Source organism: Hesperophylax consimilis, unplaced genomic scaffold (genome assembly GCF_061612785.1).
Source record: "Hesperophylax consimilis isolate HC1 unplaced genomic scaffold, BYU_Hcon_1.0 scaffold_33, whole genome shotgun sequence".
Classification (NCBI taxonomy): domain Eukaryota; kingdom Metazoa; phylum Arthropoda; class Insecta; order Trichoptera; family Limnephilidae; genus Hesperophylax; species Hesperophylax consimilis.
In genome coordinates, this window is record NW_028301263.1 from 121,471 (window position 1) to 139,782 (window position 18,312).

Sequence of the window (18,312 nt, forward strand, 5' to 3'; positions counted from 1 at the left end):
GCCATAAGCAAACGGTTGGAGAAATGCAGAAACAAGAAAACAAAAATATGTACAAAAATGACTACAAAGTTAAATACCATAATATAACATAAAAAAATAACACTTAACTTGCATCCCTATGGTTCAAAGGTTAAACGTCGGCCGCGAAGTTCTCGGGTTTCTTCGGTTACATTCGTCAATGTTCGGAGGTCACGTGATATCACAACGCGTGTTCGGCGCACACAATTTGTCTTATTTTTGCAAAGAAAGACCAAATTTTGTATATATCACCGTCATAGGGTCTGTACCGGCTAAGATTATTTTGTATGGAGAGTTTGGCGCGGATTTTAACTCGCACAAATTTGGAATAGGCATCGTATTTTTCGGTGGCGCGGGTTTTGAAGGCGAAATTTTAATAGCGTGCTATCTATAATGTGCTTATATTATTATAAAACAAGGATGTTTTATTTTCTCATATTTTTAATGGGGGTTCGCCGCACAAACGCACTTTAGAGAAAACCGCCACTGATTGTGGATGATATGCGCTTGTTTGAATTTGTTTGATCTTGAAAAGTTTTGCAACTTCTTTTAAAATTGAGGACGTAAAATCTTTACCTTGATCCGTGATTATTTGTTTAGGTATTCCAAATTTACAAATAAAATTGTTGACTAATTGATGAGCTATTGTGACGGCTTCGTGATTCGGAATTGCAAATGCTTGAGAAAATTTACTGAGATCATCTTGTAACGTAAGGATGTACTTGTTACCGTTTTCAGTTAAAGGTAATGGACCTACGATGTCCAATGCTATTTTATCGAATGGCTTTTCCGAGGTTGAAGTTATTTCCATGGGTTGAATGTTACGTTTACGAGATATTTTGTTTTTCTGACATGATTCACATTTTTTAATATAATCGCGAATAACTTTTTTCATTTGACTCCACGAGTATCGGTCTTTGACTCGGCGATACGTTCTGTGGAAACCTGAATGTCCAGAATGGGGAGAATCATGATTTTCCTTAATGATATCCGGTATATCTTCAATATTTGGATTACAAATTTTATTTTTACAAATTGTTACTTTAATATTAGTTCCAGCGAATAAGTAAAAAATGATAGATTTTATTTTATTTGAGTTTAAATTATTTATATCATTTCCAAATGTCGGGATCGATATAGAGTTAATATTTTGAGAGATTAGTATATTTTTTAATTTTCTGAAGCAGTTGAATACATCTTGATATGAGGGTTTATCCCAAAAATGTTCTTTTGCAATCAAATGGAATATTTTGAAATTATTATATTTAGAATATAATATATCATTTAAGTCGCTTTTAGATTTAGCGATTTCATTAAAATTAGTTATCAGGTTTTTTATTTCAAAAGCGATTCCTTGAGACATCTCTTTATCGTTTGAAATTATATGACCTAGATAAATAACTTCACGTCTCATAAATTCGCATTTATTTGGTTGTAGTTTGAGATTATGCGTTCGTAGACGATTAAATACTTCGCGTAGCTTAATGGAATGATTTTCAATATTATCCGCATAAATGACGATGTCATCAAGGTATACAAAACATCTGATGCCTTGTAAACCTGTTAGGACTTTATTCATAAGCCTTTGAAAGGTATTTGGCGAATTTTTTAGACCCATTGGCATTCTATTGAACTGATAGTGTCCAAGTGGAGTGGAAAATGCAGTTTTATCACTGTCTTCTTTTTTCATATTAATTTGATAAAAACCTTGAGCTAAATCCAATGTAGTGAAATATTTCGAATGCCCCATCTGATCTAGTATTTCGGAAATATTTGGAAGTGGAAAACTGTCGCCGATAGTAATATTATTTAATTTTCTGTAGTCGATTACGATACGCCATTTAGTTTTCCCGCTGGCATCCTGTTTTTTAGGAACTACCCACAGAGGTGATGACCACGGTGAATTCGACTCTTTAATAATTTTTTGTTCTAACATTTTCGCGATCTGGAAGTTGACTTCTTTTTTGTGAATTTCTGGATATCGGTATGATTTTGTAAAAATTGGGATTTCAGAGGTTGTATGTATTTCGTGTTCTACAGCGTTTGTTGTCGTGAGTGTATCATTATCTAAATGAAATAAATTATTGTATTCTTTAATTATAGATAAGACGGAGTGTTTTTCTTCAGAATTTAAATGATCCAGTCGAACTGAATTTAATATATTTTGTTCACGTTCAGCCCCATTGTTTGATGATGATTTGAATTTGAATATGTTTTTATTATTTGTAAATGTATTTTGATTTAACAAACTTGATTTAGATTTTTCGAATGGTTCGAGGAAGAGACTGAGTGCTTGGATTTTTACAGACCTTTCGGTTGTATTCAATATGGTAGCTAGAGCCTTGCAATTTGTATTGACTTTAGCTATTGATTTAGATAAATAAACACCTTCAAGTATTTCGACTTCAGGAACGAGACCTTCTTCGATCTCTGGATTTTGAACATGAAATTCAATAAGAGTTTCGGTGCGCGGTTCAATTATAAATGAGTTAGATATTGATTTAGATTGACCCGCGTCGATTTTGTGATAAATAGGAATATGTTGACCATGGAATTGTAAAGAATTGGATTCGTAGTTGATATGTGCGCGAACACGACGTAGGAAATCATTGCCAAGCAATCCATCTAATGGGACGTTGGTTGATTCAGGAATTATGTGAATTTTGTGGTAATATTTTTTTGCATTGAATTTTAATTCGAGTTTGACGATGCCGAGAGTTAGTGTAGGATCATTAGAATTATTTACACCTCTGAGATTTAGTTTGATTGATTCATCTACAGGAACGGAACGTCTCTCTGTATAGATGAGAGTTTGATCAAAGAGATGTCGGCACCGGTGTCCAATAGAAGGTTCAGACAATTATTTGGATTAATGGAATTTGGACACGTGATTTTGATATGTGGAGTTGACTCATTAATATTAAGGATTCTGCCTTGATGTGGTTGATATTCCGCGACGTGGCAGTCCGGTCGGAATTCCCGGAGTTTAAATGATTGGAAGAGGAGGTTGCATGATTTTGGCCTTTGTTTTGATTATTATATTTTCTTTTTCGACATTCCGATATGACATGACCTTTTTTTTTGCAATAATTACACGTTTTTGAATATTCGCTTCTTTTTAAAGATTCGTCATTGTTCGTGTTAAGATGGTTTATAGATTTGTGTTTATTCTGGGGATTTTTGAAACAATTATACGAATTATGACCGATTTTTTGGCAGTAAGTGCATGTTATTTTATTGACCTTATTTATGGTTGTATTGCTAATTACAGGATTTTTAGGATTTTTGTACTGAATTATTTTTTCTTCGTTGAGTGCAAGGTACGAAGCTTCTTCAAAAGATTTAGGGTTTTGACCGCGTATCACAATACTGTAATTAGAATTTACGCCAACAAGAAATTGGTGGAGGGCCATCTGTTTTACCATAGCGTTTTTTCCAATTAATTCAGTAGGATTTGATGTTTCTGCTTTAATTACTCTGATTAGATTACTGTAGCATTTATCGATTCTTTGAGTGAAACATGTAATTGACTCGTTACGATTTTGAGTACAAGATTGTAATTCGAGAGCTATTTGTGAAAAACTTTTATTTTCAGTGAAATTTTCGATTAAAAATGATTTATATGCTTCCCATGTTTCGAGTGATCTACAAGATGTAATTAAGTCTGCCTTACCAATAACTTGGGTTTGAATGTAAGTGAAAATTATATCTTTTTGGTCATCGTTCGCAAGCTTGTATGCATAGTCACAATTTTTTATAAAAGTGGGTAATTGGTCTGTATCACCGTCAAAAGTACGTATGAGTTTAGTTAAAAAACTTAGAGAAATATTTTCTGGTTTAATAGTGTCTGTTTTAGGCGGCATTTTGTGTAATTAGTGTTAGTGTGAATAATTGTAAAAGACGAAAAAGGAGAGTGAGCAGAATTGAATGGCAAGAGAGATGAAATTAACTTATATTACAGGAAAAATAGGATTTCGAATAGAATGGGTAAGGAATATTTAATCTTTTGCACGCGGCCGTATCAACTGTTGTTACGGCAAAAAGTCTATACTCACACGCGGCCGTATCAACAGTTGATACGGAAACTTTGACGGCCGATATTCCAGCGCTCTTTCGTCATTAATGTATTTCTTGCTCGCTTGGACATTCGTAGAACTATCACGATGCTGACATCTACAAGTATTTCTCAAAAATAAAATTGTATTTCATAAAAAAAGATCCATAATCAAGTGCGCCTCTTCGCGCCTTTGAGTGCTTTAGTTCACAATTTTGTCAACGGATGGCGTTAGTACTAGTATGTTATCTGCGCTTGCGCGCGCCGAGTTGATCTGTGGAATCTGCGCCGATAACGTTCTGTGTTCTGCTGTAATATTGAATTATTACGAAAAATTCAAATTAATTTGTTCACTTCAGAAATCATTTTTTTTTTGATTTCTTGTGTTTCGTCTAGCAAATTCAATTTTACTGTATCCACGAGTGACCATATTGTGCCGATTGCGCGTATTTTTTAACATTTTACTGTGTTACAAAACTGAGTTATTGACTTTACTATATACTTTATTAATTTAAATATATTTTGTTATATATATGTATTAGTTATATATTACTAAAGTGCGTGTTATTTTCGTGTTTTATATACATTTTCAAAATTTATTAGGAAACGTTCACAAGTTTTTAGTTTTTTAATTCATTTGATTTTTCGGATAAAAAATGGCCCATAGTTTGGAAGATGATGAAATTGAAAATATATTGAACGTTTTGGATTCTGATTATGAAATGTCCGAAGATGAATTTGAACCTTCGGAACTTTCAGATACAGAAACTCAAGCGAATGAGTCTGTAAGTGAAGAAGTGCTACACTCCTGGGTGTCTGGACCTCATATTCCAATAGTACACGAATTTGATGATTTTCAATCCGGCGTTTCTGTACAATTTAACGAAAATTCAACAGAAAGTGATTTTTTTGAACATTTTTTAAATCGCTCGATTATGAATGAAATTGTTCGAGAAACAAACGACTACCATACTTTTCTTCTCATTTCAAAGGAATTTGGTGCGAAGTCACGAATTCATAAGTGGAAGGACACAAGTATTGAAGAAATGTATCTATTTTTTGCAATAACCATGCTTATGACAAGAAACGAACATTTGACTATTGAAGAGTATTAGAGTACAAATATATTTCTAAGTTCCCCTATTTTTGGCCAGATCATGAGTAGAGACCGATATCAATTGTTGTGACGGACGTACTGCTCCGGGCTCGGCCGCAGTCACCGACGTTAGGATTATAAGATAAATTTAGAATTGTAGAATAAAATAAATCCTAAATGTATACAATGTATGTAACTGAAATGTAAATGTAACTATGTATGAAAATGTAAAAATTATCAATAAATGAAACGTCGGAGCTTGGATAGAGGTATACGGGCAGAGAAGTATTGTTAGAGCTGGTACAATCATGAGAGCATTTAATTCGGGCACGATTATTAGAGTCGTGCTTATACGAGAGGGAACGTTCGGCCCCGGCCCGAAGCAAGGGGCCGTGCGCCGTCGTGGCGTGCGAGGTGCTTCGCCGTCAGAACGTTCCCCAAGCGCGATTCTGAGGATCGTGTCTGAACAAAGAGAGGCCGTGGTCGCGTTCGACCACGAGCCCGAAATTACCGGCCGAGAGGCGGTAGCTAGCCCGGCGGCGGGCCGCGGGCGCGTCACAAAACACGGGCCTCGATTCCAGGAATCAAAGAGAAAGCAGGCCCGTGTGAGCGTCGCTCGGCCAGCGAAGGCCGCCGGGGTCCTATAAAACGGGAAACAGTCCCTTGAAAAGTTAGATATCCAGCAACCACCACCAGCTCTACACTTCTCTCTGCTCTGCCTTCTACCTCGCTCCGACTTCTGACTCTACTCGCCTTCTCTTCTTCTTCTGACCCTCGCCTCACCCCGGACCTCTCTGCCCCCTACGACCAGACCCGGATTCTACAGCAAGGATGAGTATCAGCATCGGACCAGCTACAACGGCTACAGAGACGCCCCGCTCTACTCCCCGACGCCACTGAAGGACGACGCCTTCTGCCTCCACGGATTGGGATCACCGGCCCCATTTACAGTCTTGTGTGTCATACAATTCTGTCTGGCACATAAGTGGTCCTTCGAGCCGGATCTGAACCAGCGGCCTATGGATTTACAGTCCACAGGCCGCTGGTTCAGATCCGGCTCGAAGGACCACTTATGTGCCAGACAGAATTGTATGACACACAAGACTGTAAATGGGGCCGGTGATCCCAATCCGTGGAGGCAGAAGGCGTCGTCCTTCAGTGGCGTCGGGGAGTAGAGCGGGGCGTCTCTGTAGCCGTTGTAGCTGGTCCGATGCTGATACTCGTCCTTGCTGTAGAATCCGGGTCTGGTCGTAGGGGGCAGAGAGGTCCGGGGTGAGGCGAGGGTCAGAAGAAGAAGAGAAGGCGAGTAGAGTCAGAAGTCGGAGCGAGGTAGAAGGCAGAGCAGAGAGAAGTGTAGAGCTGGTGGTGGTTGCTGGATATCTAACTTTTCAAGGGACTGTTTCCCGTTTTATAGGACCCCGGCGGCCTTCGCTGGCCGAGCGACGCTCACACGGGCCTGCTTTCTCTTTGATTCCTGGAATCGAGGCCCGTGTTTTGTGACGCGCCCGCGGCCCGCCGCCGGGCTAGCTACCGCCTCTCGGCCGGTAATTTCGGGCTCGTGGTCGAACGCGACCACGGCCTCTCTTTGTTCAGACACGATCCTCAGAATCGCGCTTGGGGAACGTTCTGACGGCGAAGCACCTCGCACGCCACGACGGCGCACGGCCCCTTGCTTCGGGCCGGGGCCGAACGTTCCCTCTCGTATAAGCACGACTCTAATAATCGTGCCCGAATTAAATGCTCTCATGATTGTACCAGCTCTAACAATACTTCTCTCTGCTCTGCCTTCTACCTCGCTCCGACTTCTGACTCTACTCGCCTTCTCTTCTTCTTCTGACCCTCGCCTCACCCCGGACCTCTCTGCCCCCTACGACCAGACCCGGATTCTACAGCAAGGACGAGTATCAGCATCGGACCAGGTGCTGCTTAAAGTGTTACCTGTGACATTGTGCGGCCCCGGGGGCCAAGTGACCGTGCACGCGCTGCTCGACGAGGGCTCGACGGTGACCCTCGTTGACGCCGAAGTGGCAGACATTGTTGGGGCTGCGGGGCCGATCCGCGGCCTGCGCATTCACGGCGCCAACGGCATGTGTTCGTCGGATGCCAAGTCGCAGCGGGTCAAGTTGTCAGTGCGCGGTGACGGCTGTGAATACGCGATGGTGGCTCACACAGTGTCCGACCTGGACCTCCCGCGACAAACAGTGGCCGGCCGCCGGCAAGTGAAACCACGGCTATTAATCGGCCAGGACAATGTTCATTTGATCGTGTCACGGGAGGTCCAAGAAGAGGATGGCGGCCGCATGACGTCACGGACGGCGCTCGGCTGGATTCAACATGGGGGCACCCGGCGGGACGTGGATAGCGGTACCACGCTAAACATGATCGGCGAGACGGCTGAAATGAGCGAAATCAGCGAGCTCATACGAAGGCACTTTTCCGTTGACTCGCTGGGCGTGACCGCAGTGAGCCGGGTGTCCGCCGACATACGCCGCGCCGAGCGCATCATGGAACAAACAACGCGCCCGCTGGACTCGGGTCGGTGGGAGACCGGGCTGCTGTGGAGAGAGGACGACGTGTGGCTGCCCGACAACCGGCAGTGCGCCGTAAACCGCCTCAACGCCCTCGAGAAGCGCTTGAAAAGCGACCCCAAACTGGCGGCAGCGTACGCGGCCAAAATTTCGCACCTGATAGAGCGCGGGTACGCAGTAAAGGTACCCGACGCCGAGGCTAGCGTACCGTCACGGCGGAGGTGGTACCTGCCCCACTTCGCGGTCACCAACCCGAACAGCCCCGGGAAATTGCGAGTTGTTTTTGACGCCGCCAGCCGCTGCCGGGGAACCTCCTTGAACGACCGGCTGTTAACCGGGCCCGACCTGCTGTCATCCCTGTTGGGCAACCTGTTGAGGTTCCGGGAGGGCAAGATCGCCATAGCCGCCGACATAGAGGAGATGTTCCTCCGCATCAAAATAAAAGCGGAGGACCAAATAGCGCAATACTTCTTATGGCGAGCCGGTCCACTAGAGGCAGCGACCACATACAAGCTGTCCTCAATGATGTTTGGGGCCACTTGCTCTCCCAGCAGCGCGCAATATGTCCGCAACAGGGTGGCCGACCAAGGCGCCGCAGAATTCCCCGCCGCCGCCGCAGCAGTGCGTTCTACATTCTACATGGACGACTACCTGGACGCCGCCGATTCCGTGAGCGAGGCTGCGGCACTGGTACAAGGCGTCAGCACCCTCCTATCCCGGGGAGGCTTCCACCTGGCAAGCTGGGCCTCCAACGCACCCGCTGCAATCCAAAGCGTGCCGGCAGAGAAGAGGGCCAAGGCGGCCATAGCCATCAGCAGCGGCGCCTGTGAAACCGAGAAGGTGCTCGGCCTGTCGTGGGATCCCGTCAACGATACATTCATGTATGAGTTCAAGGAGACGGAGAAGGCCGAGCTCATCCGGCACCCAACCAAGAGGCAGCTGCTGAGCACGGTCATGAGGGTGTTTGACCCCGTGGGCTTCGTGGCCTGCCTCACGGTGCGGTCAAAAATTCTCCTGCAGGATGTCTGGAGGTCCAGCGTCGGCTGGGATGAGCGCATCCACGAGGCGCACGCAGCAAGGTGGGCCGAGTGGATCAAAATGCTCCAAGGCCTGAGCATCCGCATACCGCGGCGTTGCCTGCTGAGCAAGGCCCACTCCTTCGCTCTACACCTCTTCTGCGATGCGTCTGAGGCAGCCTGCTGTACCGTGGCCTATCTAGTGGAGACTACGGGAGAGGGAAGCAGCACCGCCGCATTTTTGTCCAGCAAGTGCAAGGTGGCACCGCTGAAACCGCTCTCCATTCCCCGCCTTGAGCTGCAGGCTGCGCTCATGGCTGCCCGCCTGGCTGACACTCTTCGAAGGGAATGCCAGGCTCCTATCACCTCCACCTCATACTGGACTGACTCCACCACGGTGCTGTGCTGGCTCCGTACGGACCCCCGCAGCTACTCAACCTTTGTGGCAAACAGGTTGGGGGAGATTGACGAGCTGTGCGATATCGCCAGCTGGCGCTGGGTCCCGACCAAGCTGAACCCAGCCGACATCGGAACCCGGGACCTGGAGGAACCGGACCTCACCCAGAGTGGAAGGTGGTTCACCGGCCCTCCCTTCCTGACAGCGCCGAGTAACCAATGGCCCCAGGAACGGCAGAGCCAACAGCCGGGTGACGAGATTTTGGAAAGGCGGCCAAATTTTGTGGGCCTTACTCTCGCCGTGGAGGACGGGCTGCCCTCCATCCTGCGGTTCTCGTCCTGGAACCGATTGATCCGGGCCACAGCATGGATGCTGCGGTTCATTCGGCGATGCCACCAGGGACCCGCTAGGCCAGCCGAGGGCCCCCTAGTCCTGCAGGAGCTCCGGGCCGCAGAATGGCGGTGGATAAGGCACTCCCAGGGAGCAACCTTTGGAGCAGAGCTACGCCAGCTCCACTCGGGGCAGGCCGTGCCCAGCAGCAGTCGCCTCGTCTCCCTCGCACCCCACATCCACAACGGGGTGCTCAGAATGGGCTCGAGAGTCAAGGGAGTGAAGGGAGTACCCGAGTCACCCATAATCCTGGACGGTGGTGACAGCTACACCCGGCTGCTTGTGCAACAATACCACACCCGAGCCGATCATGCGAGTGTGGAGACGACGATGGCCGAACTGCGCACCAACTTCCACATCTTAAAGCTGCGCTCAGTTCTCCGCCACATAAAACACATGTGCCCCGCTTGTAAAATGCGGCGGGGCAAGCCGTCTCCCCCCATGATGGCACCCCTACCAGCATCCCGGCTTGCACGGCATGTGCGGCCCTTCACCAACTGTGGGATGGACTACTTTGGGCCCCTAGAGGTAACCATCGGGCGCCGGAAGGAAAAGCGATACGTCGCCCTCTTCACGTGCCTATCGACGAGGGCGGTGCATCCGGAGTTGGCCACCACACTAAGTGCCGACTCTGCCATAATGGCAATTCAAAGAATGTCGGCAAGGCGAGGCCAGCCGGCGACCCTGATGTCCGACAACGGAACCAACTTCCACGGCGCAGACAAGGAACTGAGGGACGCCGTGGAAGACATCTGTCGGGACCCAAGGGTCCAAAACTATGCGACCACCCAAGGGATGGAGTGGAGCTTCATCCCGCCCCGCAGTCCCCACATGGGGGGAGCTTGGGAGCGGCTCGTACGCTCTGTTAAGCGGGCGCTCTCAGCTACGCTCAAGGCGAGAGCGCCAAGAGAGGAGACCCTCCTAACGGCGCTGGCTGAAGCGGAGTACACCGTAAACTCCCGACCGCTCACCCACCTATCGGTCGACCCCAGAGACGAGGAACCGCTGACGCCCAATCACTTCCTCATGGGCTCAACGGGGAGGCGGCCCCACCTGGCCATGTACGGGGCGGCCGAGGAAGAGGTCTGCCTCAGGAAGCAGTGGAGGATCGGCCAACAGCTCGCGGACATGTTTTGGCGGCGTTGGGTCCGCGAGTATCTGCCTACTCTCGCCGCCAGGAAGCAGTGGCAGCAGCCAGTGCAGCCCCTACAAAAGGACGACCTGGTGCTGATTGTGGACCCGGCAATGCCCCGCAACAGCTGGCCACGGGGACGGATCCTCGAGGCCACTCCAGCCCCGGACGGACAGGTCAGGACCGTGAAGGTCAAAACCAGCACGGGGACCTACGTCAGACCAGCAGTTAAGATCGCGGTCCTCCTGCCGGCCTCTGATCCCGCCCCTAAGGGCACACACAAAGGACCTGTCCAGACGCCGCCCCAACGGACTCACCACCTCAGGGGGACCGGACGCCGGGGACAACGCCGCACCAAGTCGCAGCACGCCTCCCGCTAAAATGGGTGAAGCCGAGCTCCACGGGGGGAGTGTGACGGACGTACTGCTCCGGGCTCGGCCGCAGTCACCGACGTTAGGATTATAAGATAAATTTAGAATTGTAGAATAAAATAAATCCTAAATGTATACAATGTATGTAACTGAAATGTAAATGTAACTATGTATGAAAATGTAAAAATTATCAATAAATGAAACGTCGGAGCTTGGATAGAGGTATACGGGCAGAGAAGTATTGTTAGAGCTGGTACAATCATGAGAGCATTTAATTCGGGCACGATTATTAGAGTCGTGCTTATACGAGAGGGAACGTTCGGCCCCGGCCCGAAGCAAGGGGCCGTGCGCCGTCGTGGCGTGCGAGGTGCTTCGCCGTCAGAACGTTCCCCAAGCGCGATTCTGAGGATCGTGTCTGAACAAAGAGAGGCCGTGGTCGCGTTCGACCACGAGCCCGAAATTACCGGCCGAGAGGCGGTAGCTAGCCCGGCGGCGGGCCGCGGGCGCGTCACAAAACACGGGCCTCGATTCCAGGAATCAAAGAGAAAGCAGGCCCGTGTGAGCGTCGCTCGGCCAGCGAAGGCCGCCGGGGTCCTATAAAACGGGAAACAGTCCCTTGAAAAGTTAGATATCCAGCAACCACCACCAGCTCTACACTTCTCTCTGCTCTGCCTTCTACCTCGCTCCGACTTCTGACTCTACTCGCCTTCTCTTCTTCTTCTGACCCTCGCCTCACCCCGGACCTCTCTGCCCCCTACGACCAGACCCGGATTCTACAGCAAGGATGAGTATCAGCATCGGACCAGCTACAACGGCTACAGAGACGCCCCGCTCTACTCCCCGACGCCACTGAAGGACGACGCCTTCTGCCTCCACGGATTGGGATCACCGGCCCCATTTACAGTCTTGTGTGTCATACAATTCTGTCTGGCACATAAGTGGTCCTTCGAGCCGGATCTGAACCAGCGGCCTATGGATTTACAGTCCACAGGCCGCTGGTTCAGATCCGGCTCGAAGGACCACTTATGTGCCAGACAGAATTGTATGACACACAAGACTGTAAATGGGGCCGGTGATCCCAATCCGTGGAGGCAGAAGGCGTCGTCCTTCAGTGGCGTCGGGGAGTAGAGCGGGGCGTCTCTGTAGCCGTTGTAGCTGGTCCGATGCTGATACTCGTCCTTGCTGTAGAATCCGGGTCTGGTCGTAGGGGGCAGAGAGGTCCGGGGTGAGGCGAGGGTCAGAAGAAGAAGAGAAGGCGAGTAGAGTCAGAAGTCGGAGCGAGGTAGAAGGCAGAGCAGAGAGAAGTGTAGAGCTGGTGGTGGTTGCTGGATATCTAACTTTTCAAGGGACTGTTTCCCGTTTTATAGGACCCCGGCGGCCTTCGCTGGCCGAGCGACGCTCACACGGGCCTGCTTTCTCTTTGATTCCTGGAATCGAGGCCCGTGTTTTGTGACGCGCCCGCGGCCCGCCGCCGGGCTAGCTACCGCCTCTCGGCCGGTAATTTCGGGCTCGTGGTCGAACGCGACCACGGCCTCTCTTTGTTCAGACACGATCCTCAGAATCGCGCTTGGGGAACGTTCTGACGGCGAAGCACCTCGCACGCCACGACGGCGCACGGCCCCTTGCTTCGGGCCGGGGCCGAACGTTCCCTCTCGTATAAGCACGACTCTAATAATCGTGCCCGAATTAAATGCTCTCATGATTGTACCAGCTCTAACAATACTTCTCTGCCCGTATACCTCTATCCAAGCTCCGACGTTTCATTTATTGATAATTTTTACATTTTCATACATAGTTACATTTACATTTCAGTTACATACATTGTATACATTTAGGATTTATTTTATTCTACAATTCTAAATTTATCTTATAATCCTAACGTCGGTGACTGCGGCCGAGCCCGGAGCAGTACGTCCGTCACACTCCCCCCGTGGAGCTCGGCTTCACCCATTTTAGCGGGAGGCGTGCTGCGACTTGGTGCGGCGTTGTCCCCGGCGTCCGGTCCCCCTGAGGTGGTGAGTCCGTTGGGGCGGCGTCTGGACAGGTCCTTTGTGTGTGCCCTTAGGGGCGGGATCAGAGGCCGGCAGGAGGACCGCGATCTTAACTGCTGGTCTGACGTAGGTCCCCGTGCTGGTTTTGACCTTCACGGTCCTGACCTGTCCGTCCGGGGCTGGAGTGGCCTCGAGGATCCGTCCCCGTGGCCAGCTGTTGCGGGGCATTGCCGGGTCCACAATCAGCACCAGGTCGTCCTTTTGTAGGGGCTGCACTGGCTGCTGCCACTGCTTCCTGGCGGCGAGAGTAGGCAGATACTCGCGGACCCAACGCCGCCAAAACATGTCCGCGAGCTGTTGGCCGATCCTCCACTGCTTCCTGAGGCAGACCTCTTCCTCGGCCGCCCCGTACATGGCCAGGTGGGGCCGCCTCCCCGTTGAGCCCATGAGGAAGTGATTGGGCGTCAGCGGTTCCTCGTCTCTGGGGTCGACCGATAGGTGGGTGAGCGGTCGGGAGTTTACGGTGTACTCCGCTTCAGCCAGCGCCGTTAGGAGGGTCTCCTCTCTTGGCGCTCTCGCCTTGAGCGTAGCTGAGAGCGCCCGCTTAACAGAGCGTACGAGCCGCTCCCAAGCTCCCCCCATGTGGGGACTGCGGGGCGGGATGAAGCTCCACTCCATCCCTTGGGTGGTCGCATAGTTTTGGACCCTTGGGTCCCGACAGATGTCTTCCACGGCGTCCCTCAGTTCCTTGTCTGCGCCGTGGAAGTTGGTTCCGTTGTCGGACATCAGGGTCGCCGGCTGGCCTCGCCTTGCCGACATTCTTTGAATTGCCATTATGGCAGAGTCGGCACTTAGTGTGGTGGCCAACTCCGGATGCACCGCCCTCGTCGATAGGCACGTGAAGAGGGCGACGTATCGCTTTTCCTTCCGGCGCCCGATGGTTACCTCTAGGGGCCCAAAGTAGTCCATCCCACAGTTGGTGAAGGGCCGCACATGCCGTGCAAGCCGGGATGCTGGTAGGGGTGCCATCATGGGGGGAGACGGCTTGCCCCGCCGCATTTTACAAGCGGGGCACATGTGTTTTATGTGGCGGAGAACTGAGCGCAGCTTTAAGATGTGGAAGTTGGTGCGCAGTTCGGCCATCGTCGTCTCCACACTCGCATGATCGGCTCGGGTGTGGTATTGTTGCACAAGCAGCCGGGTGTAGCTGTCACCACCGTCCAGGATTATGGGTGACTCGGGTACTCCCTTCACTCCCTTGACTCTCGAGCCCATTCTGAGCACCCCGTTGTGGATGTGGGGTGCGAGGGAGACGAGGCGACTGCTGCTGGGCACGGCCTGCCCCGAGTGGAGCTGGCGTAGCTCTGCTCCAAAGGTTGCTCCCTGGGAGTGCCTTATCCACCGCCATTCTGCGGCCCGGAGCTCCTGCAGGACTAGGGGGCCCTCGGCTGGCCTAGCGGGTCCCTGGTGGCATCGCCGAATGAACCGCAGCATCCATGCTGTGGCCCGGATCAATCGGTTCCAGGACGAGAACCGCAGGATGGAGGGCAGCCCGTCCTCCACGGCGAGAGTAAGGCCCACAAAATTTGGCCGCCTTTCCAAAATCTCGTCACCCGGCTGTTGGCTCTGCCGTTCCTGGGGCCATTGGTTACTCGGCGCTGTCAGGAAGGGAGGGCCGGTGAACCACCTTCCACTCTGGGTGAGGTCCGGTTCCTCCAGGTCCCGGGTTCCGATGTCGGCTGGGTTCAGCTTGGTCGGGACCCAGCGCCAGCTGGCGATATCGCACAGCTCGTCAATCTCCCCCAACCTGTTTGCCACAAAGGTTGAGTAGCTGCGGGGGTCCGTACGGAGCCAGCACAGCACCGTGGTGGAGTCAGTCCAGTATGAGGTGGAGGTGATAGGAGCCTGGCATTCCCTTCGAAGAGTGTCAGCCAGGCGGGCAGCCATGAGCGCAGCCTGCAGCTCAAGGCGGGGAATGGAGAGCGGTTTCAGCGGTGCCACCTTGCACTTGCTGGACAAAAATGCGGCGGTGCTGCTTCCCTCTCCCGTAGTCTCCACTAGATAGGCCACGGTACAGCAGGCTGCCTCAGACGCATCGCAGAAGAGGTGTAGAGCGAAGGAGTGGGCCTTGCTCAGCAGGCAACGCCGCGGTATGCGGATGCTCAGGCCTTGGAGCATTTTGATCCACTCGGCCCACCTTGCTGCGTGCGCCTCGTGGATGCGCTCATCCCAGCCGACGCTGGACCTCCAGACATCCTGCAGGAGAATTTTTGACCGCACCGTGAGGCAGGCCACGAAGCCCACGGGGTCAAACACCCTCATGACCGTGCTCAGCAGCTGCCTCTTGGTTGGGTGCCGGATGAGCTCGGCCTTCTCCGTCTCCTTGAACTCATACATGAATGTATCGTTGACGGGATCCCACGACAGGCCGAGCACCTTCTCGGTTTCACAGGCGCCGCTGCTGATGGCTATGGCCGCCTTGGCCCTCTTCTCTGCCGGCACGCTTTGGATTGCAGCGGGTGCGTTGGAGGCCCAGCTTGCCAGGTGGAAGCCTCCCCGGGATAGGAGGGTGCTGACGCCTTGTACCAGTGCCGCAGCCTCGCTCACGGAATCGGCGGCGTCCAGGTAGTCGTCCATGTAGAATGTAGAACGCACTGCTGCGGCGGCGGCGGGGAATTCTGCGGCGCCTTGGTCGGCCACCCTGTTGCGGACATATTGCGCGCTGCTGGGAGAGCAAGTGGCCCCAAACATCATTGAGGACAGCTTGTATGTGGTCGCTGCCTCTAGTGGACCGGCTCGCCATAAGAAGTATTGCGCTATTTGGTCCTCCGCTTTTATTTTGATGCGGAGGAACATCTCCTCTATGTCGGCGGCTATGGCGATCTTGCCCTCCCGGAACCTCAACAGGTTGCCCAACAGGGATGACAGCAGGTCGGGCCCGGTTAACAGCCGGTCGTTCAAGGAGGTTCCCCGGCAGCGGCTGGCGGCGTCAAAAACAACTCGCAATTTCCCGGGGCTGTTCGGGTTGGTGACCGCGAAGTGGGGCAGGTACCACCTCCGCCGTGACGGTACGCTAGCCTCGGCGTCGGGTACCTTTACTGCGTACCCGCGCTCTATCAGGTGCGAAATTTTGGCCGCGTACGCTGCCGCCAGTTTGGGGTCGCTTTTCAAGCTCTTCTCGAGGGCGTTGAGGCGGTTTACGGCGCACTGCCGGTTGTCGGGCAGCCACACGTCGTCCTCTCTCCACAGCAGCCCGGTCTCCCACCGACCCGAGTCCAGCGGGCGCGTTGTTTGTTCCATGATGCGCTCGGCGCGGCGTATGTCGGCGGACACCCGGCTCACTGCGGTCACGCCCAGCGAGTCAACGGAAAAGTGCCTTCGTATGAGCTCGCTGATTTCGCTCATTTCAGCCGTCTCGCCGATCATGTTTAGCGTGGTACCGCTATCCACGTCCCGCCGGGTGCCCCCATGTTGAATCCAGCCGAGCGCCGTCCGTGACGTCATGCGGCCGCCATCCTCTTCTTGGACCTCCCGTGACACGATCAAATGAACATTGTCCTGGCCGATTAATAGCCGTGGTTTCACTTGCCGGCGGCCGGCCACTGTTTGTCGCGGGAGGTCCAGGTCGGACACTGTGTGAGCCACCATCGCGTATTCACAGCCGTCACCGCGCACTGACAACTTGACCCGCTGCGACTTGGCATCCGACGAACACATGCCGTTGGCGCCGTGAATGCGCAGGCCGCGGATCGGCCCCGCAGCCCCAACAATGTCTGCCACTTCGGCGTCAACGAGGGTCACCGTCGAGCCCTCGTCGAGCAGCGCGTGCACGGTCACTTGGCCCCCGGGGCCGCACAATGTCACAGGTAACACTTTAAGCAGCACCTGGTCCGATGCTGATACTCGTCCTTGCTGTAGAATCCGGGTCTGGTCGTAGGGGGCAGAGAGGTCCGGGGTGAGGCGAGGGTCAGAAGAAGAAGAGAAGGCGAGTAGAGTCAGAAGTCGGAGCGAGGTAGAAGGCAGAGCAGAGAGAAGTATTGTTAGAGCTGGTACAATCATGAGAGCATTTAATTCGGGCACGATTATTAGAGTCGTGCTTATACGAGAGGGAACGTTCGGCCCCGGCCCGAAGCAAGGGGCCGTGCGCCGTCGTGGCGTGCGAGGTGCTTCGCCGTCAGAACTTTCCCCAAGCGCGATTCTGAGGATCGTGTCTGAACAAAGAGAGGCCGTGGTCGCGTTCGACCACGAGCCCGAAATTACCGGCCGAGAGGCGGTAGCTAGCCCGGCGGCGGGCCGCGGGCGCGTCACAAAACACGGGCCTCGATTCCAGGAATCAAAGAGAAAGCAGGCCCGTGTGAGCGTCGCTCGGCCAGCGAAGGCCGCCGGGGTCCTATAAAACGGGAAACAGTCCCTTGAAAAGTTAGATATCCAGCAACCACCACCAGCTCTACACTTCTCTCTGCTCTGCCTTCTACCTCGCTCCGACTTCTGACTCTACTCGCCTTCTCTTCTTCTTCTGACCCTCGCCTCACCCCGGACCTCTCTGCCCCCTACGACCAGACCCGGATTCTACAGCAAGGACGAGTATCAGCATCGGACCAGCTACAACGGCTACAGAGACGCCCCGCTCTACTCCCCGACGCCACTGAAGGACGACGCCTTCTGCCTCCACGGATTGGGATCACCGGCCCCATTTACAGTCTTGTGTGTCATACAATTCTGTCTGGCACAATTGTTGTTGCAAAATTTACATTTCTGTGACTCAAATTCGCTTCCTATAGATCGTCTTTATAAAATAAGGTTAGTTTTAAATCACACCCGAACACTATTTAAGGAGTCTGTGATACCTTATGAAGACTTATGTATAGATGAAAGTATCATTGTTTTCAAGGGTAGGCTAATTTTTAAGCAATATATTTGTTCAATTTTGCAGGCTACCGACATCTGTAGTCTAGAAATTTGAAGTTACTACGTTTAACCAAAATGGTGTGAGTCCTTGCTTAGAAAATAGTGTCAATTTGGTCGGTATAGCAGGTTTCATTTTTACTGCTAGACATCGATGACAAATGTTTTATTTACATGTGGTGGTTTTTTGAAGTCTTTAAAAAGGCTCGCATTATGTGTTTTTTCGTTACTTTCTCAACAATAACTCGATAATAAACAAGCTCATAAGTCAGAGCGATCGTAGCAGTGTTATTCGCACAGTTTCTTTATAAATATTGTACCTGTTTTCAATAGTTTGAAATAAATGTAAAGTGGTGTCAAGAAAACCAGTTTTTATTCAAAAAGGATCATCCCCAATTTTTAACATTTGATCCT

The 18,312-nt window shown here is 51.3% G+C and overlaps 3 protein-coding genes across 3 annotated transcripts; 1 reads left to right on the top strand and 2 right to left on the bottom strand.

The window, feature by feature from the left end:
• Nucleotides 1–380: 380 nt before the first annotated feature.
• LOC149409193 (uncharacterized) lies at nt 381–5,858 on the bottom strand. Its single transcript, XM_089650073.1, has one exon. The coding sequence runs from the start codon at nt 3,879–3,881 to the stop codon at nt 2,871–2,873; it is 1,011 nt and encodes a 336-aa protein (XP_089506199.1). The 5' UTR covers nt 3,882–5,858; the 3' UTR covers nt 381–2,870.
• Nucleotides 5,477–11,011, top strand: LOC149409194 (uncharacterized). Its single transcript, XM_089650032.1, has 3 exons — nt 5,477–5,787; nt 5,980–6,274; nt 7,061–11,011. The coding sequence occupies exons 1-3, from the start codon at nt 5,477–5,479 to the stop codon at nt 11,009–11,011; spliced, it is 4,557 nt and encodes a 1,518-aa protein (XP_089506158.1).
• Nucleotides 11,012–12,954: 1,943 nt separating this feature from the next.
• Nucleotides 12,955–17,052, bottom strand: LOC149409195 (uncharacterized). The gene is made up of 2 exons (XM_089650033.1): nt 17,047–17,052; nt 12,955–16,905 (listed from the first exon to the last, which is right to left on the bottom strand). The coding sequence occupies exons 1-2, from the start codon at nt 17,050–17,052 to the stop codon at nt 12,955–12,957; spliced, it is 3,957 nt and encodes a 1,318-aa protein (XP_089506159.1).
• Between the last annotated feature and the right edge of the window lie 1,260 nt (nt 17,053–18,312).